This window comes from Macrobrachium rosenbergii, chromosome 42 (genome assembly GCF_040412425.1).
Source record: "Macrobrachium rosenbergii isolate ZJJX-2024 chromosome 42, ASM4041242v1, whole genome shotgun sequence".
Taxonomy (NCBI): Eukaryota; Metazoa; Arthropoda; class Malacostraca; order Decapoda; family Palaemonidae; genus Macrobrachium; species Macrobrachium rosenbergii.
The window spans coordinates 14,675,629-14,695,968 of record NC_089782.1 but is presented as its reverse complement, the minus strand read 5'-3'; the positions used below and the strand labels follow the sequence as shown (position 1 = coordinate 14,695,968).

The window sequence follows — 20,340 nt, the reverse complement described above, 5'->3', positions numbered from 1 at the left end:
ATATGCGCCTGTGAGACGTGAAGGACGATATACTTCCAGTAGGGTGATGCCAAGTGCAAATAAAAGAAGGCAAACTTCTCCCGAGTCTGAGAGTGTTACAGAAATTCTCTTTAGGATGAAAGACAATGTGATCTTAACCCAAAGGGTAAGAAGGCCCTCTACATTGTCAAGTCCTGTTCAGGTAAATTACCTAAAACTCCAATTGGACAGCGAGTTCACTCTTTTCCCTCAGAGTTGGTGAGCACTCCAGGGTGCTTGGAGCATGCACTGGCACCAGGTTGTAGCTGGTGTCAGGCGAGCTGGACACCAGGAGAGTTAGGAATTCGGGAGCTGGACAGAGCTCCTGGAAGCCAAGGATGTCTGTTAAGCTCTAAGGGAGAAAGAACTGATACAGGTCTTGGATGGATCCTTGTTCTTGGCTAAAATCGGATAGTAGTCACTCGACCACTGTGCACTCGGACACTGGACGCTCGGAGGCCACTGTGCATTCGGACACTGAGTGCTCAGACACTAGGATACACACAGATGCTTGGAACTTGGGCGCTCGGAACTCGGGAGCTTGGAACTTGGGAGCTCTGAACTTGGGCGCTCGAAACTCTGGTGCTTGGAACACCAGCGCTCAGAACCTGGGAGCTCGGAACTCAGGAGCTCTGAACTCAGGAGTTGGGAGCTCAGAACTCGTGTGCTTGGAACTCGAAACCTGGGAGCTGGGAACTTTGGCGCTCAAAACTTGTTAAATCAGAACTAGGGGATCGGAACTTGGACGCTCTCTGACTCTGTCCAGATTCGGAGAGCAACGATGACAACTACTGACGCACCAAAATGGTGAGATACGTCTTTACAACGGCTGAGATAAATAAAAAAAAACACCTTTGGTGTCACTAGTCTACACTGTGATCCGTAACTAACAACACTGGGATCCCTAAAGTGTCAACGGGGCCTCTTGCCCACGCTGGGATCCTTATCTTGTTCACACTGGGATCCCTAAAGTGTCAACGGAGCCTCTTGCCCACACTGGGATCCTTATCCTGTTCACACTGGGATCCATACACCAAAAAAACACCATCAGCGCCAGTACGGCCAGGGCAAGCACACCTTTATGGATGGCTTTTCAATGGCTTGTCTGTAAAGACCTGCGGACAGCAGGCTCGACTTAGGGGTAACTATCCCAGGGCAAAACCCTCTTGAACTCCCAAGGACCAACAGTATGCCTCCTCCCAGGTTTAGGGGTCTGAGGGGGACTGGGTTTATGAGATCCGACAGGGCCGGATAGTCACCTCCTCCACTACACATCCATCAAGATGCCTTTCCAGTGGCTGTCTGTCGATACCTGGGACTGCAACAGGCTCGACTGAGGGGGCAACTACCCATGTGGAACCCACAACCTCCCTTAAGACCAGGTGTTACCACCATGGACGGCAGGAAATGAATGTGAATTGTTTGCTAGGTCATTCCAATATTCCATTTGTGGGACGGGCTGATCACCTACACAAACTATATTGAAGCTCTACCCGTGAAATTTTGAATCTAGGCTGCCGTTCAAGTGGAAACTATAGCTATGTAATTAATAAGTTACTTATATAAAATTCAATTATGATATGCCTACCTACCTGACAAAATAATTTGCTATTTTAACACAATGGCATCTCAACTTAACCCATAAGCCCATAAACACCACAATTGAAGCTTTGCTGGCAGAAGTCGAATTGCCACAATCATGGCAATCCAACTTCTTCCGGCCTTTTACCTAATGTTCACGTCTGAGTGATGTATTTTTAGAACTGAAGTAGAGGGCTGTCATTAGCTAACAAGTTTCTATGGCAACCAGCCAGCCAACCATATATTAATTTTCTTCTTGATGAGACAGAAGCAGTCTTTTGTTCACGTAAATCTGCAGACGTGCGATGCAAGTTTGTGTGTTCTTTTTAATATTATTTTGTTAATAAAGTAGTTTGAATGTGTAGTTAATATCCTGTGTATATGTTAATGAATATATGAAGAATAAACTGAGTGGATTTACTGCACTGATATTTCCCTTCCTCGGGTGTAAAATTGTTTTGTTTTCAGTTCCAGCCTAAGCTATGTTTGCTTATGTTCGTCAGGGGTTGTTTACATTTGTCAGGGGAAGAGTAAGATTTTTTTAAGTTCATCTTTACATCATGTTCTATCAAAATGTATGATGATGTAATCATAATTTTTTTGTTTTCTAATGTAAGTACATAAAAAATGAGCACATACATAGCTTTGTTTCTGTATTTCTTGGTGAGGACTGTTTTTGGAGGCTATAACGAAGAGGGGATGAAAAGATCTTGCTTTTGACACTAGTAAAGTACCATTGCAAGCTGCAAGTCTACAGTATTCCAATAATAGTGTACACACTTGAATAAGACCATTTTTGTCAAATAAAATTATTTAAAATCATTCTGGGGCCCAGTGAAAGTAAACCCATGTTCATTTTTCAATTTTTTAAATTTTTAAAACTTTTTTGGTTAATGATTAAGGTCTTATTTTTGGAGAATTCTCGAGTTTCAGTACTTTCACCATACACTTCAGGTCTTTAGTTTATTTTGATATATAATTATCAAGTTTTATGAAAAATAATTCAACAAAAAGGAAAAAGAAATTATTCTTTTAGATGTTTGCTATATTACCTCATCTCCAAGGCTACAGCAAAAAATCCCTACCTCTGGAGCATATGGGTTACCAGACTTCAACTTACTGGTTTCTGTTACAGACTGAATATGCCTGAGTCCAGAAAAAGATAATTCATAATCCAGTAAATGCTCTACACATAACAAATGGAGTGAAACTTTTGTTTCTGAGAGGATGAGCACAGTAAGTGAGGTTCTTTGCAAGCCTTATATGGCAGACCTTGGGCATCAGGACCAAACCTAAAACTAACATTCAATATACACACCACTTCACTATCCCATAGTATCCAGGAGAAACAATACATTCAGATATAAACTCTTGAAAAATCCCAAATTACCTCAGATTTTAGCACCATATACTCCATACTTTCAGAAGTAGGATAGACTTCAGAAAAAAAGGTAAGGATTGGAATTGAAAAAATTAGACAAAACCATGGACTAAGTAGCCATTACAAAGGCAATGCAGTACATCTGACACTAACTTATCTGCTTGCTGCCAGGATGTGCACAGTGAAAGGTTGGTATGCTTTTTTTTTAATTCATTTGATGAAGGCTTGAAATGATTACAAGAAATGAACCCTAATATACAGTGGTGGAAGATGTTTTAATAAAAATTAAGAGTGCTTTTGCTTGTTTATTGTTTATCATTTAGTCCTTTATTTCTTTTTGTTAGTGATTCTAAAGTGCATATGTTTTATACTCTCTTGCAGTACCCTCTATGCCAAAAGCTTAAATTAACAAGTGCTTGGATAGGCATTTGAATTGTAAAAGTTTTGATGAGTGTCATGTGCTAATGAATTGGCACATTTTTTCGGTTTATTGTTCATCGCCACAGAGTATTGTTTTATTTTTAAAATATTAAATTTCAAGCGCATGCATATGTGACATGTAGCCTACTATAGAAATCTCAACTTGAACTTTACTAAGTATTTCACAAATTCATGATTATTAGGTAAATAAAAGTGGGTTCAAACATTACAATTAGCTGAACATCACACACATATCTGAATATTACTTGACTTATGATGTAAAAGTGGGTAATGTTGCTCAGATGACCCTCAAGTCACTTTCTATGCTTAGACAAAAGATATCTCCCTCAGCCTTATGCTCCTCATCAAATCATCATACTGTAAAATGTAAGCTTGGACACAACCTATGTCTGTCCAATTGCTTACATCTAACAGTATTTTTAATTATATACCATATCTAATTTCACGGTGATATCTTACTTCTAAACATCGTTTGGCCTTTAAATATACCAAACTATTTTCAATACAATATCTATATACGCTGTCATTTTACAGTTAAAAAAATTGACATGCACATTTTTTAAGGTTTCAGACACCTCTACTGAACTGTATGACAGTTACTCCCACAGTAAATACTTGCTTTGAGAATGTTTTTAATGCAGTGTACAGTTATATAGCAACAAGATGTAAAGAACCCATTTACCCACACCAATAATTAATGGTTGCAGAAATGTTAAGAACTGTTAAGCAGGGATAATTAATCCTATTACCTATTGTTCAGTGCTGTTTAGCAAAAATGTATCACATTTTAAAGTAATTACTGTAGTATTTTTCCCAGATATAGGAACAAGAGCCTTTATACTTTTACTGTGAGCTGGGAGATGTTGAATTTGGTAACAAGGTCATTAACTGGTGGTTATGATGGGTGAGTGGGGGAATACCCTTCACTCACCTACCGTCATCAAGCACTTTTTCCTTCAGTCTCTCAGACAAAGTGGGGTGGCTGCAGTGGGAACTATGATAAAAGGCTTTGGTCTGCATACATACGAGAAATACCTGTTATTTTAAAATTGTATATTTCTTCCTACAGAAATAAAAACTACTGCCTTTTACACAGCAGACTCACTCCTTGGGTTGGTGGTCCTCTCTGACAACTGAATGGCACTGAATCCCACATAGAAATGCCCCAATCTTAGTCATGATTGCAAGCAAGAAATACAATGCCTCCAGTAACCTCCTCCCAGTCTGGCATAAGGATGACAGAGCAGTAGGGTCCAGGGCTTGGGTGAGGGTACAGACAGCATCACTAAAGTAAGGAAAGGATCAGAGAACCAAGAAATCACCCTTAAGATGATTCCAGTCGGAAGGGAGTTAATTCTGCAACCACAAACTGATGAGTTCAGACTGCAGCTCTACCACTGCTCTCACTCCCCCTTTCTTGCTAACCTCTTCCCTTGAATGTTTTTTTTTTTGCAAATAAGTAAAAAAAAAAAAAAATTGGGATTTTTTATGTTTTCTTAGATATTCTATACAGGATCGCCAAGAAACACGAGTCATAGAAAAATAACAAAAATAGAAAAAATTACATTAGCCGATTTTATTTTTTAATTATTAATCACTTTGGTTTCTTCATTATTCATTTATATTGTGGAAGATTATGGGACAACAAAATTAAGAATGTATTGCAGCAAGCACTCAGGGCACTTGACACTTATGGCTGCATCCTACAAGTAAACACAACATACTGCCATTTATTGAAGAAAATGCATGCTAATGGGAGAGGAAGGACTGATAACTGAATGCACCAGAACAATTAAAATTGGGATCATTAAAATAAGTAGGGATATTCTAAGGTAATGAGCAAGTATTCTGGTGACTGTAAGTAACCTATGGTTCATTATAGTGGGGGCTGTAGAGGATATGGTGGGGACCGACTGGACTAAAGTACCAAAGTTTGAGGATCAATTCTGTACACCATTTTAAACATTTCCAAGACCAGTGCCAAGAATTCTGATGGCTTGTTTGGAAGGTCACATTTACCTTTGTACTTAATGTGTGTTTAAGGACTGGTCCTATGCTGTGGTATCCAGCTATATTCTGAGCTTCTATTTATTTTTTTTTATAATTAGTTCAGTTAACGGGAGTCCACACAACACAAGTACAGTCTCTAAAGTTGAAACCTTAAAGTTCAAAGTCAAAGACATAAAATTAACATACACTAAATGGGAAATAAAGAGAGGATGATGATGGTGCTCTTTTTTTCTGTTCAAAACTACAAGAGAATATATAATGACAAATCAGAACAGTGTCAACTTACACCAAACTATAAAATGATAGCTGCATTGCAATAATAACTATCAGAAGCCTTACATAGCATTCACTACAAGTGTTGCCAAACATGTTCATTTGTCACATTTGCATGTGCAGAGGTGTGTACACTTCCACTGTTGTTTCTTTCACTTTGGCAACTACATTTCAGTAATTCACTACAAGTTTTTGGCACCATTGGCATTGTTGTCTATACAGGCAGTCCTCGGTTATTGGCAGGGGTTCCATTCTGGGGGTGTGATGATAACCGAAAATCGCCACTTACCGAAAATCGGCAATTTCTGGTGCTTTTTCGGCGATTTTCAGGGCTTATCAGCGCCGATTTTCGGTTGTCGGCACCTCTGTTAGGTATGTATCAGCGCCATTAACCAATTATCGGCGCCAATAAGGGGAAATCAGCGATTTTTGGCGCCGAATATTGCTGATTTTCGTCGCTAGACAAGTGCCATAAAACCAGATCGCCATTAACTGAGTCCGCCGTTAACTGGGGACTGCCTGTACTGGGTTCCAAAACTGTCTCTCTTACTTCATTGTCTGTCCCCAGCCTTCTGAAGAGGGTGCATGCTCACAAAATGGACTCCCTGCCATTTGTTTGAAGGCATCTGTCACCTCTCGATAGCACTTCCATGTCACCTCTGGATAGCACTTCTATGCCTCCCAGGCATGCTGTTTTCCTCCCCAAAAGAAGAAAGATACTGAGCTGTGATTGGCTAAGTTTGGATTTGTATGATGAAAGATGGTTTGTGTGAATTGATTGTTTTGTTTTTGTTGTTGTGATATGTTTTATTATTATGTTTATTTTGTGTTTTTGTTATGAATGTCTGATATATGTTTTCATGTAGTTCTTTCTTTTTTATTTGCAGTTTGCTTGAGTGTGATAGGGTAGAGCAATTGGCTTCCCTTCAACTGAACCATAAGAGGCTTTACCTGGAATAGGAAATCGACATTGGGCAACTACCAAAGCAGTCAAACAGTTGGTGTGACCGAACCATTTTCAAGTTCCACAGTGTGGAAGTTATCATATGTCAGTTAAGACAGTGACTGTCCTAAATGGGATCAAGGTTAGAGAAATTGCTTTAATATCTGTAGGCTAATTTTATTGTGAATGAGATCTCAGATTCTCGTTTGGAAGGAGAGAAGGGCTTTTGTGTAGAAAAAGACTGCTTGAAGAAATTCCAAAGTAATTTCTGCCCTCAGCTTGGATGTCATAGGTAAAATAAACTCTGTAGTGATCCCCAAATTGTGTTGACTTTCGTGATTGTCTTGGATTATTCTGAGATGAAGTGCTGAGAAAGATAAGGAACCTGAATGGGATATACGCCAGAGTTGGACTATTTGTTGATAATAATTTTGACTATTGATAGTATTAAGTTAGGCTAAGTTAAGTATAGGAAGACTGTTTTGGTAAACTTTAGTGGTAAGTAGGAAATAAGTTAGGTTAAGTATTGAAAGATGATAACTGCTAAACTGTGGCAAATGTAAATAAAATTAGGATAAGGTTCTGTTCGAAGGTCTTCAGGCCACTGTAATATTAAGGTTAATAAATAAGGATAGGTGGAAAGAGTTTTCTTTAACCTCTGAATCTGTTCCCATCATCCTGCACCAATTGTGTCAAATAAAAAAAAAGCCCCTACAGGGTCACAGCCTGTAAAGCTATGAAAAGCTAGCAAGGAAATGGATTTGTCTTTTCCTACAGCCTGGGCGAATGTATTGATGTGGCTATAATTGAACTTTCTTCCAACACCAAATGTAACCCAAACATCAACTGCTGGGCAAACAGAGCAAAATTGGTAGTACTTCCCAATGAGGATGACAATGACATCAATGTCTGCAGTATGTATCAAACATGTGGTGTGGCCATTCTCTATGGCATCTTGCATATGATACACCATTCTGGTGTCAGCCTCCTCATGGTCACAGTGAGGTATCTGATGGTCTGATCCTCTGCACACAGTTGCATCACCAAACGTCACGATGACTTCTTTGTAGAGGAAACACACAGTGCTTGATCTCATTTGTAGGGAATGCAAGTAGTTCTTCCTTATTGTATGGATCATGTAGAAAGTCTTGCCATTGGCAGGAAATCTTATTCTGTGCCTCAACCTTTCTGCATACTCCTTTCCCTCTCTTTTCTCTGGTTGTTTCTTTGATGCTGTTTCTCTTGGACATGTCCCACACCATATCCAGATGCTTGGCACTATTTAGTTGGTTTCTGAGGAATGGGAGGGTCTCTAAATGTTGCTATCCCTGCAGTTGGGAGAAAGTTATGAACAGCAGTTCCATCTAGAACTTTGATGTCAAATTTTCTTGGGGGTTCTATCTCGTTTGCTATTTCTAATGAAGTGAGAACTTCTGGCTGCACATGAAGGACCTCCGCCACTTCATCTGCTTCCTCTGGGCATGCAGGCACATTCAGGTCTTTCAGTTCCTCCGTATCAGGGGCATTTAATAGCTCTCTCTTTTTTTACTTGATTGAAGTAGGTCAAGAGATCACTTTTTTCCCCAGGCGCAGTCTTCTATCAGAAATAGATGGAGTTTAAGGATTATTTTCATGCATGAAGAAAGTTCTGATGTCTGATTCTCTGTGCAGTGCTACAACGTACAGTCATGAGAAAAGATCAACATCTGCTCTCAGGGTTGTGATCTTGTCAGCTTGTCTTTTTTTGGCTTTGGTTGCTGGAGACCGAAAGAGTGGAAAACCATGCTTCTTTATTGGTTCATGAATAGACCTGGTGTGATCCACAAGCACTGACTGTCTGTAGTCATAGTACTGACTCCTCCAATGAGTTTAATACTGCGGACTGTGTTGACAACAGAGTCACTGACAAAATCTTGCATATCCAGAGTCTAAAGTTCCTGGGTATCATTGAGAAATGGATTTCCCAACTCGCTGATGGCGTTCACAAGGTGCAAAGCCTGCTGTTGGAAGGCTCTCCTGGTGACCAAACTCTCCACATGGTGCAGTTGTTTCTCAGTTCCCTCGCCGAGGATTTCTTTCTCAAACTCCTGCAAGGGTCTTGCTTGCTCAGGTCCTGCCAGCATCCACTTGTGGAAGGCTGACAGGCTTTCAGTAAGTCCTACTGCCCCACCTGCTCCCTTGACAGTTCATTTTGCTCATGGGCCTGATCTACAGTATTGGCATTGATAAGAAGCAATTGGTTGTCTTGGAAACAACCCAGTGACCCTGTTGCATGAGCTCTTCTAAAATGGACGGGGGTAGACTTTCCATATCTCGGATATGCACGGGAATCCACCAAGAGTAGTTGGGATGGTCCAGAGCAAAGAACTATGGCACCAGTGCTTTGAGGGGTTCTATGTAGAGTGAGAAGTTCTTCTCCTGTGTGAGCTCTAATGAAGACGAGGCCCAAGAGCTCCAAATGAAGTACTGTGTCCCAGTACTGTACTAGAATGCTGAGCTCTTCCTGATCATGTCTTGTCTCCATGCCTCTTTAGCTTCAGCATTGTGTTCCTGATCAGTGCTGAGGAAAGCATCTTCCTGGAATTTAGCTAAGGCCAGTGCACTGACCTATGTGCTTGTCTTGTTCGAATGATGACAGCAGCGAAGAAAAGAGTGGGCTGTACCAGAAGAGGCCACTCCTGCCTCTGTCAGTGCAGTAGTCCAACCGGAATCTTCCAAGTAGTCGCCAAAGGTCTTCCACATTGCCATCTCGATATGGAGGCCTCCAAACATGACTACATACCAAAGTTTGACTGCCCATGTGTCTCTGGCCACTCCCACTATATGTGTTTTGCCAGTGCATAAAGCGGTGCATCCATGGGAAGAACAGGAATCTGTCCTGGATTCAAAAAGTCTGCTGTTAATTGAACGACATCCATGCCATTGCTTTGGCATTGCAACAGATGCTTCTTTTTCACAAAAGAGGGGAAGTAGCTGTGAGAGCCGGTTGAATCTCATTCAAAGATGTGTCTTGACGTGCAGCATGGTAAGCTCTCCATGTTATGGTATCACCTTTCTCAAGTTTTTCTTTCTGTAGAGATTCTAGTGCTGTACAGATCCAGTTGTGCTCCTGCTTCATTGCTGTCACTATATCTCCTATAATTCTCTGAGATGCATCTGGAGGCCCTGAAACTTCCACTTTGGATTCATTTAGTGCAACAGCTGGCACAACTGCGTAGCTGCCTGGCAGCTGTTGGCGTGTGTCTTTTGATTGGAGTGTATGCCAAGAACATTTCCACAACAGCATAATGCAGTATGTATGTTTTTAGCAATGGTGAATTTATTTTTTTTTTAACTTCAAAGTTGGCCATCACTTCAGATTTTAAATAAAATGTTCTACCTTTCATATTACAGAACCTAACCAATGTGAATAGGCTACAATAAAGATGTTATAGTTGTTGGATCTACCTCAGGCAACGTTATCAGTAGGATTTCACAATGTATGTTTTCAATACACATGCCACAAATATACGTGGGGAAAAAAAGGGTGTTCCACTGGATAACTTTCATGGCACCAGTCTCCGATCAGAAGTACATGGTCTAAAGATTACATGCACAAAAATTCATGCTTTTGTCCAGTCAGTCCCCATCTCGTCTAAATCTTCCCTTTGCAGCCCCCACTATTAGTATACTTGAGCTAGTAAGGGAAGGGGTTAAAGGAGAACAGAGGGAGCAGCACCTCACATACAGACTCTAGAACTGGGTGAACAGGGTAGTTATGTTACAGCATTTACATCCCCAGCCTTATACTATAAAAAGGTAGTTAGTCTGAACATAGCTGGGTGCCCACACAACTCATAATCTCATCTGATTACCTCTAAACTGAAAGAGAGACCCAACCTCACACAACCAAGTGCCAGATTAAATGAGAGTCCATATAACTCTGACACAGAATATCCATGTAAATCGTTACATGCTTTGCTTGGGCTAGCAAATATATCTTGAGAGTGAGTTCTCAGTCCAAAGCTTCCCCTGGAGCTAGAAGGCCCTTTGGTTAGGCTATGGAGAATGAGGGTCACATCCAACTTGTGAGGACGATGTTCCATAGGAGGACAAAACTGTTTTCAACTCCTCATGAGCATGGGTATCTCCACTAGAGCAAAGCAATCAGTCAGAAAACCTGGCTCGAGGCTGAGCAATAGACTTCTACTGGGGAGAATGAGTGAGAAGAGCTAGTCTCTGCAAAAGTGGACAATCAAGTCTACAACCTGCTCAACAGATGCTCTGACAGGGAAAGGCTCTACACCAATCACAAAAGATGGCTCACTTTCCTTGGTAAATGTTTGCAGAGGAATGAGAGCAGTACCCACACATTTTCCTCCCAGTCCTGCATGAAAAGCCTCACTCTCATAGGTTACACTGGATGACCTCCAAAGTGTGAAGCTGGAGGAAGTGCACTGCCTCATGGTACCTCTGACCATGTGGCCGATGAAAAAAGTGGGCCATGGGGAAATCTCTCAGTGCCTCAACCAACTGAGCAGAACTGGCTGTCATTCTGCTTGAGGCCAACAAGGAGCAACCAAGGTCATCCTACAACCTGGGGTGGTCGTTCCTGGTGAATCAAGCTTAAAGGCAGACATGTCCAGACTGTCCCAGGTGTTGGAATGCACCTTCCATCTATGCCCATGGATCTAAAACAAGAAAAGAGAACACCAAAAGCTCTCTGTTCAGCTCACTGGTAAACAGGTCAAGCATCAGCAACCCCAGAGCTCAAATAGCCTCTTCGCTATTCAAGGATGTAAGGACCGCTCCTTACCCACAGCCTGACTCTGCCTACTCAAGCATTTACAATGCCACCATGCACAATGGGATACAGGCCATTTGCCTCTTGCTTGCTGACATAAGCCACTAAGACTTGTTCTCTCTAATCAGCACTACTGAGTGACCTATCAAATGTTCCTGGAATGCTTGCAGGACTAGCAATCCTGCCTGCATTATCAGGACACTGATAAGCTGATAAAGTGTGTCCTGCCCCCATACACCTGAAACAAATGAGCCTTTCTGGTGTGCATCTCAGCCCTCCTTTTGATGCATCTGTGAACAGGTGTATTTAGGGGGAGAAGTCCAGTGGAACTGTTAAGAGGGTACTGTCATCTAGCCATCATGTTAGTTTATCCCTGGTCTCTCAACTCAAGGGCACGAGTTAAGAGGGGAGATTGTGTGGAGCTGACCAGCGCTTCTTCAGCTGCCACTGAAGAGTGAGCAGGTGGATTCATCCATGCTAACTGAGTTTCTCCAAAGACAAACAGGAGGTTAAGGACAACCTGCCAGGCCAAAATGGTTTTATCTCCCTGAGCATGCTCATGTGAGTCTGATGAAAAGACTGGCTGCTGCAGTCTATGAGCATGCCCAGGTACTTTGTCAGCTGCTTGGGCAGGTCTGCCTGGAGACTGGTCCTTTATGACTTATAAAGTACCTTTCTGATAAGCTCCGCCTCCACTGTCAGGGCCAGAGATTATGTAGAATCTGAAGATAAAAACAGAACAGTATTGGTGCCTAAATGAGGGAAGGGAAGCAGTCCTTGAGGCAAATCCCATAGCCATCCCAGAGGACTGTAACTTCTGAGGGTTCTGGTCCATCTCAGCCACACTGCCGAATGGAATGACAAACATCCCTCTACTTGCGGCAGCAGATGAGGAAAATTGCCACCTTCAGTGATCCACTCCTTTTTTTTCCCCTTTCCCAGTTGTAACTAGGGGAGGAGAGGGAACAGGCTGGGAAAGTTCCCCTCCCTTGTGGAGCATGCTTCCTCCCAAACCTGGAACCTGAAAGGTTTGGCTACTGAGGGTTTGAAAGATGTTGTAGTGGATTAGAGACTAAGAAAACTCCAGTCTCCTCCTCTTTGCCATCACCTCTATATTACTCTTGGGAAAGAGTAACAGGAAGCTGTTATTAAGTGACACTAGTCTCTTAGGACACTCATCTAGAGAAAAGGGACAAAACCATGTCCCTCCTCCTCAGAACAAAGTTACCCAAATGGCTGGCAGTCTGGTAAGAGAAAAGTCAGAGCCTTTCCCCCTTACACCTGTAACCTCTAGAACTTTGCTCTCCTTCCTGAGATGAGACAGGTCATGGTGAAACCTGCCATGTTTGACCAAAGATCATGTCACTAGAAGCCTCGGCAGGCACAATGGCATCTGATTTGGCAGCAGAGAAAGATGTACTCTCCTGGCCATGTCTCTACAGCAGGAGGTTATTTGTCAATTCACTGAGTGACAATTCCAACACTAAGGGAATAATCTCTGAGTCCTCCAAGGCATTGTACCTCCTCTGATGCATGAGGGACAGGGTATGAGCTTCCAAAATCTGCTGGATGACAAGAACTCCTTGACCAGCAGACCTGAGTTCACTTGGCCCAAGACACTGTGTGCAAGCTGGGACTCAATCACCTGATGAACAAGCTAACTTCAGGAATGCAACCAAAGGTAGCTCAAAAGACAAGAACCTGGCCAGGTGTGGAGACATGGTAGCCTCCCTGAGTTTATTATCATGAATGAGCTTGATATCTTGAAAATGTTGTTCTAGCTCAGCAGCCTGCTGAGGTTCTGGAGGAGAGGGGCCATCAAGGCCCAAACAGATCCTCAAAGGTATAAACTGGATCTTCTCTCACAACAAAGAAAGATGAGACTACCTGCTCTCTTATCCGTTCCTTGGATTGTGGTGTCTGGTCAGTACTGGGTGTACCAGGGCTAACACCACATGCCCTAGAAGATCCAACCTCTGAACAGCATTCAACACTGGGATCAGCCAAACTCAGCACAGCCTATGCCTCCCTATGCTCAGTAGCATCAAGTTCTCAGAGGGCTATAGGAATGTGCTAGCACACTGTCTTACCTTCCTGTGCTCATGAAGGACCACACTCACAGGAGGTGGACTGCCATGTGTAAAAAGGTTCTCCCTACACTGACAAGTCCTGAAAGGGATTTGTCATAAACAAACTCATGCTTGACACACACACAATCCAGGGAACTCACATGCACCCAGCAGGAAGGCAGTATTGGCTTGATCAGGTGTCATTCCACAGATGTACAAGAAGAGCTTACCATGTTACCGCCACATAAATGGTCCATGGACTTCAATGGTACAGAGACAGTGGGTTGCCATGCTCTACCTAGTGTACTTAGATAGTTAACCCTGATAAATGTATGAGCATGACACTGAGACCAAGCACACACAGCAAATGGGATGCTCTAACTCAATTACAGGTGCTCCCAAATAAACACAAGCAGGAGCAGTCCCTGTCTAAATGGGTTGGGATGGCATACAGAGTATTCTCAGTTAAGCCTGTGTCAGCCCTGCTAGAAGCTACGTGACCACCTGCAGGTGATTGTGAGCTCCTGCCACCCAGACTGGGAAAAATGATTATTTGAAGCCTATGGTACTACTTGCAGGATGAGTTCTTAGACATCCCTTTCTTTTTCCTCCTGCAAGAGAGGGAAGAATCAAAGACAAGGAAGAGGAAGCTTGAATAGGAGGATGAATGTCGAGAATGCTTCTTTACTTTCCTGTCTCAAGCCTTATTTATCTCCAATACTGGAAGACAAATCAGTGCTGGTGTATTCATCATCTATTGCAAAAACTAATACTGGAGGATCACCCTCCTTAATGAACACTGAGGAGCAGCAGCAGCAGGAGACTCTTCCTTCGCTGAGGCCAGAATGTTCAGGGTAGGCCAGATTTTCTGCAGATACTCTATGGACAACCACTTGCAACCTGGAACATGTTAGTGTAGAAGGCAAAGGAGGTACTCAAGTTGGAACACGCCCATTGGAGGCCCTAGCCTGAGCACCCAATTCATCTTCCAAGGAAGGCGAGCAGTAGGATCCCTCCTTCTTACAAGTAACTCCCTTTCCTCCCCCCCCGGCTCCAGGGACCAAGAGGGGTAGTACCAGCAGGAAGAAGTGGGATAAAATAATACAGGCATACAGGAAGGAACTGGTAGGATTCAGTAACATCACCAGGGGCATTTCCATGGAGACCAGTGACTGCTTCTTATCTTTCCTCCCCTTTCTACCAAACTTCTCCCACTGCAACGAGGACCAACAAATGCATTCCTTGCAGTGGGAAATGCAGGTGCACAATTACCTCTTGCAGAAAGAACAGTACTTGTGAGAATCAATGTTTAAGGGGGACATGAAAGTGCCTACACAGATGCTCAGGTTCCTCACACATTGCTGATCTTGTTTTTTCTCCATAAGCAACCCATCACACACACACACACACACGCACACACACACACAAACACACAAACAGCCAAAGTCACAAAAAATGCATATCCTCCTAACATTCAGTAAGACAAGAGAGAGACCACAGCAAGATGTCCTCTTCTCAACATGGTCAAAGAAAAAATGCTTGGCGACAGCAGGTGAGTGAGGGGTATTCCCCCAATCAAACTGCAAAATGAAATTATGACTCTCTCTTCTCATGAACAGATTAAGTAAGGCAAGGCAAATCATATGAAATCAAGGAGACTGCAGCAATGTTACTAGGCAGAAATAGGAAATTTAGAAATGTAACTGAATGAAAAAGATCTGAGGAAAAAGAAGTGACAGCCCTAACTATCTGCAGGTTTCAAGACTTTTGTTGACTTGTAATTTATTTTCAAGGAGGCATAATAAATGCAATTTAGGTCATTTAAATCTTACCTTTAAAAACAGCTAAAACATTACTTACACATGACAAGGTGAGCGATGACGCATGAAAAGATGAAGACACAGAGGAATGCAAGCGATAAGATAAAAAGGTAGAAGTACCTATAATTTCTCTTACCAACGCAGTTACCCACCCAAGGGCAATGATGGTCAAAACGCTCTGGAATCAATACAAAAAGAGAAAAAAGTTTAACAAATTCAAAAAAAGGTGACGAATCACATTGAATGGTATGTATTTCAGCAGCAGGCTATATTTACCATAAAACAGATCATAAATATGAGACAAAGAGAGAGAGAGAGAGAAAAATTAGAATCCGTCTAGAGTAAAAGAACTCTTAACTCACCGACACAATTGTCGCATATGGAGCAGTGGGACGCACGAGGCGGTCGGAATATTTTACAAGTGAAACAGTACTTAAGTTTGACTGTAACACCATTAACGGATATCTCTTTCGTTCGAGGCGGAGGACGCAATCTTGGGCCATTGCCGGAATTAGGCACCTCTGTAATGCAGCAGAATCATTACTACCCCTCAATTTAACCATACCATTGATATCATGTTCTTAACACTTCTACAGCCAACCAAATCAACCCAGCCACCATGCGGACCATTTTGCAAGTTACAAACATAATATACAAGCAAAAAACTTTAATATCTTCAAATACAATAAAACTATATATGGTGGAATTACTTCTTCATTAGTACTGTAATGATTTTTAAAGAAAATAGCTGTTACAGGTATCAAGACCATAACAAGATACAAGTGAAAGCCTTGCTTAATACCAAGTAAGTTCTTTTTATCTGACCCCTTGTCTCTAACCACCTACAGATCAACATACCTCGAAGGAATGATTAAAAGACAATGTGTATAAGTATCCACTCCTAAATTGAATGTTCCAATCTATATTTGACACAAGATATGGAATACAACTGACCATAGCAAATTGCTTCAGTTTTCATTTGGTGTACTTAACAAAGTCTGTTGGTATAATTCAACTGAACAAGACACCTGACTCTTTTAATTAGTACTGTACTACTTTAAAATCCCATACTCATCTACATTACAAACAATTAAAGTACTAGAACATTACTTACAAGATTCTGAAATAAAAATACTTTATTTGTATTTCAATTGATGTGTTTTATTTGTTCACATCTGTACTTAAAACAAAGCATGTACAGTATATTGCAATTTTTCTATGCTTTTGGGATACTAACATCTATAAGTGACATAACTGAATGTAGAAATCAAGAGATTAAGTAATTGGTAGCAAATACAAGTCAAATCTACCAGGTTTATTTTATGCTTCACAAGCTTGAAATAAAATTGTGTAAATATTTCATTCACAATGACACAGTTCATTCCTGACAAAGTTTATCTAGCTACATTTGCTCCAAAGGCAGTGTACAATCTGTTTATTTCAAAGATACACATACCTTGTCTTATTAATAGAACTTCCAATGAAGTTATTCTAAAATTAACAAGTTCCATGGTTCATTCAAGGGAAATAAGATGACAAAGTTTAATCCAGTTTCAGTGACTCATGATTTAACAGAGAGCAATAAATTTCACTCAACAAATACATTATGACATTTTTATAATAAAGTTAAGTTTTATATATACTTACCAAGTAATTACATAGCTATTAGTTTCTAACTATCGCGACATCTGAAATTTTTAAATTTGCAGTAGCACTTCTGTTGTTTTGGTGTAGGTAACTAACCCTGCCCACTTTCAGGGAAGAATAGTACAACTTAGCTGTAAAGCTCAATTTGTTTGTGCCCTATGTCCATGGGAGGGGAGGAGGGAGGGCTCCCATCATGTAATTACTTGGTAAGTATACATTTTATTATAAAAATGTCATTTTTATATAAGTAACTTACCAAGTAATTACATAGCTGAATCCCACATTGGCAGGAGGTGGGATACATGGACATATACTACTCAAAAACACTCAGTAATGGAGATGAATTGGAAATAGAAAGGTAGCTAGCATTGATGAAATGCTTGTTGTAACCTTACCTGGTGAGAGAACTACAGCAGGAAGATACTGCCTCTGATCGGTGCTCATCTCAACCCACAGTGGCATGGTGGTAAAGCCATGGAGCGCCTCTACTTCAGTGAGAGCTTTGCAGACGAGGAGTACTCCGAAGGCTGCCAAAGCATTATGATATAAAAACAAATTCCCTTGCCCTGGGCGCAGTACCACAAAAACAACCAGATAACTCTGTTACCTACTTGATATAAAATAACCACTACCCATCCATTAAAAACGACGACTGGCAGGTACTCCAGGTACAAAGTACCCGCAAGCTTCCCAAAACTCAACAACCTGTACCAAGGCGAGGAGACAGAGAAATAGAAGGGATACCTCCTATCCTTCGTCCCCCAATAGCATGCCAGCTACGGATAATGGACCTAACGTACTGCAGTTTCTGCACAATGTCTCCACATCATGTTAATAAAGAGTAGCAAACACTGATCTACACCTCCAACAGGTGGATTGAAGGATTGTGGATAGTGATAAGTTACGCTTGAAAGCCAAAGAAGTGGTGACTGCTCTATCTCATGGGGTTTGACTTTAAAAATGGGTAAGATTATCCTCTCGGATTTCCGAGTGTGACTCAGGAATTACATCCCTCAAGAAGAAAGCCAAAGCATTCTTGGACAGTGGACAGGAGGGGTTCTTGAGTGAGCACCAGAGGTTATGAGAGGGGCCTCTGATCCTCTTAGTCCTCTCGAGCTAATGCTTCAATGCTCTTACTGGACAAAGAGCTCTCTCTTGGTCTGTTGGTCCAAGGATATCCGTCAGGTTCTTGATAGTGGACAAACGTGACCAGGGATTGGACGGAGTTTCATTCTTGGCCAAAAACATGAGAGTGAATGATCAGACTGCATCTCCCCGTGAAAATCCAACTTTCTTATCAAAGGCCTGCAGTTCACTAACTCTCTTAACCTTAGCTAAAGCAACCAGAAAGAGGGTTTTTCTTGTTAAATCCCTGAGAGATAAGGAATGAAGGGGCTTAAATGGAGGGTCCGAAAGCAATTTAAGGACAACATCCAGGTTCCAGGAGACCGAAGTTGTCTTCTCTTGCTTTGAAGTGTCCAAAGACTTAATCAGGTCAATAATGCCTTGACTTGCAGACAGATCCAAACCTCTCTATCCAATAGCATAGCCCTGTAACCTCTGCCGGTAGATGTAGCTAAGCCTCGAGAAGACCTCAGGAAGAGCAGAAAGTCTGTGATTTGTGCTAGAGAGATTTCAGAAGAAGAGATGTCATGTCCTCAACACCAGATCCGGAAGACCGCCCACTTGGCCTGGTAGACCTTAGAGGAAGACTGACGTCTACACTTTGCAATCAACTCTGCAGCTGGTCTTGAAAAGCCCTTCGCACTGACAAGCTTCCTGACACTCTGAAGCCTGTCAGAGCAAGAGCAGATAAGCCTTAGTGGAAATGATGGAAGTGTGGCTGTTAGAGAAAACTTTGTTGCTGTGACGGAAGTCTTGCAAAGTCCACCAGCAGCCTGAGAAAGTCCAGGAACCACTCCTGCGGCCAAAACGGAGCTACAAGAGAAAGAAACTTGTTTATGGCTTCTCTCACCATGATGAATGGCAGGAAGGCGTACATGTCCAGGTTTGACCAGTCCTGGAGCACTGCATCTGTTGCCCATGCCAGAGGGTCCAGGGCTGGAGAACAATGCACAGGAAGGCGATGATTTCTTGACAATGCAAACAGGTCTATTGATGGCTTTCCCCACCCTTTCCACAGGTTGGTGAGCACCTGCAGATTCAGTGTCCATTCCATAAGTAGAACCTGTCTGCAGCAACTTCAATCATCTGCTGGGACGTTTCATTTGCCTTGGATGAAGCGTGTGACAATTCTGGTGTGATTGCCCTGCGCCCAGAGGAGGAGATCCTTGACTGCTTCGTAAAGGAAGGAGTGAGTACCTCCCTGGTTCCTGATGTAAGCCAGCGTGGTCATATTGTCCGAATGGACTGCGACTGTTTTGTCGAATGTCGCTGCTGCGAAAGACTGGGGGGCCAAATGAACCACTCCTTCACATTGATGTGGAGCTTTCTCTTGTCCTGAGACCATGTCCTGGAAACTTCCATATTCTCTAGAAGAGCCCCCCAGGGGATGCAGCAACTTCCCTATTAAAAACCTTCCTTCTGTGAGTCACCACTGAAGGTCCTCCTTGATCTTAAGCGTGATAGGGAAAACGAACAGGAGTGTGGTCCCGAATGCTTGACAGATGCTGGCGCCAAGTGGACAGGTGGACACACAGACACAGGTGGAGGCACGGGCACAGGATAACACTCGGACACTGGGCACTTGGATTCCACTGGGTGCTCAGATCCCATTAGGCGCTCAGATCCCACTGGGTGCTCAGATACTATCAGGCGCTCGGAGGAAGACAGCTTTGGAGCCAAATACTGGTGCTCTACCACTGAAGGCTCAGGAGACAAATGACTGAGACTGTCCCAGAAGCTGCAGGTAGGCCTGGGACTATGCTCCTGTTCTCTGGGCCACTTAAAACGAAGTGGGGAAGTCTCATCAGAGGATGCATGCCTTTTCAATGGCCAGAAGTACTTGAAAAGCACCAACTATGCCCCTTGCCCACAATCCTTTTCAATGGCCAGAAGCACTTGAAAAGCACCAACTATGCCCCTTGCCCACAATGGAGTCCAAACCACTAGACAACAACATAGGCACTTCCAGCTGGACGCCTTTCCAGTGGCTGTCCACCGAGTTCTGAGATTTACGTGCAACAGGCTAGGCTGAGGGGGCAACTGCCCATGGGCAAACCCCACCAACCTCCCTTGGACCTTCGGTTTGCCTCCTCCCAGGTTTAGGGGAGTTTGACAGGGACCTCCGTCTAGGAGCATCGGTGGGAGGAGTGGTCACCTCCTCCACTGACACCACACTTGCACCGCAATCATTTGCACTCATCTTGTCCATGAGGCCCTTGACTGAAGGACCAATTTGGGATACAGTATTG

General features: G+C 42.5%; 1 protein-coding gene across 5 annotated transcripts in view; it reads right to left on the bottom strand.

The window, feature by feature from the left end:
* Window positions 1-20,340, bottom strand: part of app (Palmitoyltransferase app) — a 136,444-nt gene that overhangs the window by 58,244 nt on the left and 57,860 nt on the right. For all 5 annotated transcript variants that reach the window (XR_010849857.1, XM_067085545.1, XM_067085544.1 and 2 more), the window contains exons 4-5: window positions 15,682-15,840; window positions 15,360-15,497 (exon numbers count right to left, since the gene is read on the bottom strand). Coding sequence is in view for 4 of the 5 variants with exons in the window: in XM_067085545.1 (XP_066941646.1) it covers window positions 15,360-15,497; window positions 15,682-15,840 (297 nt within the window). In the remaining variant the exon portion in view is untranslated. The remainder of the gene's footprint in view (window positions 1-15,359; window positions 15,498-15,681; window positions 15,841-20,340) is intronic.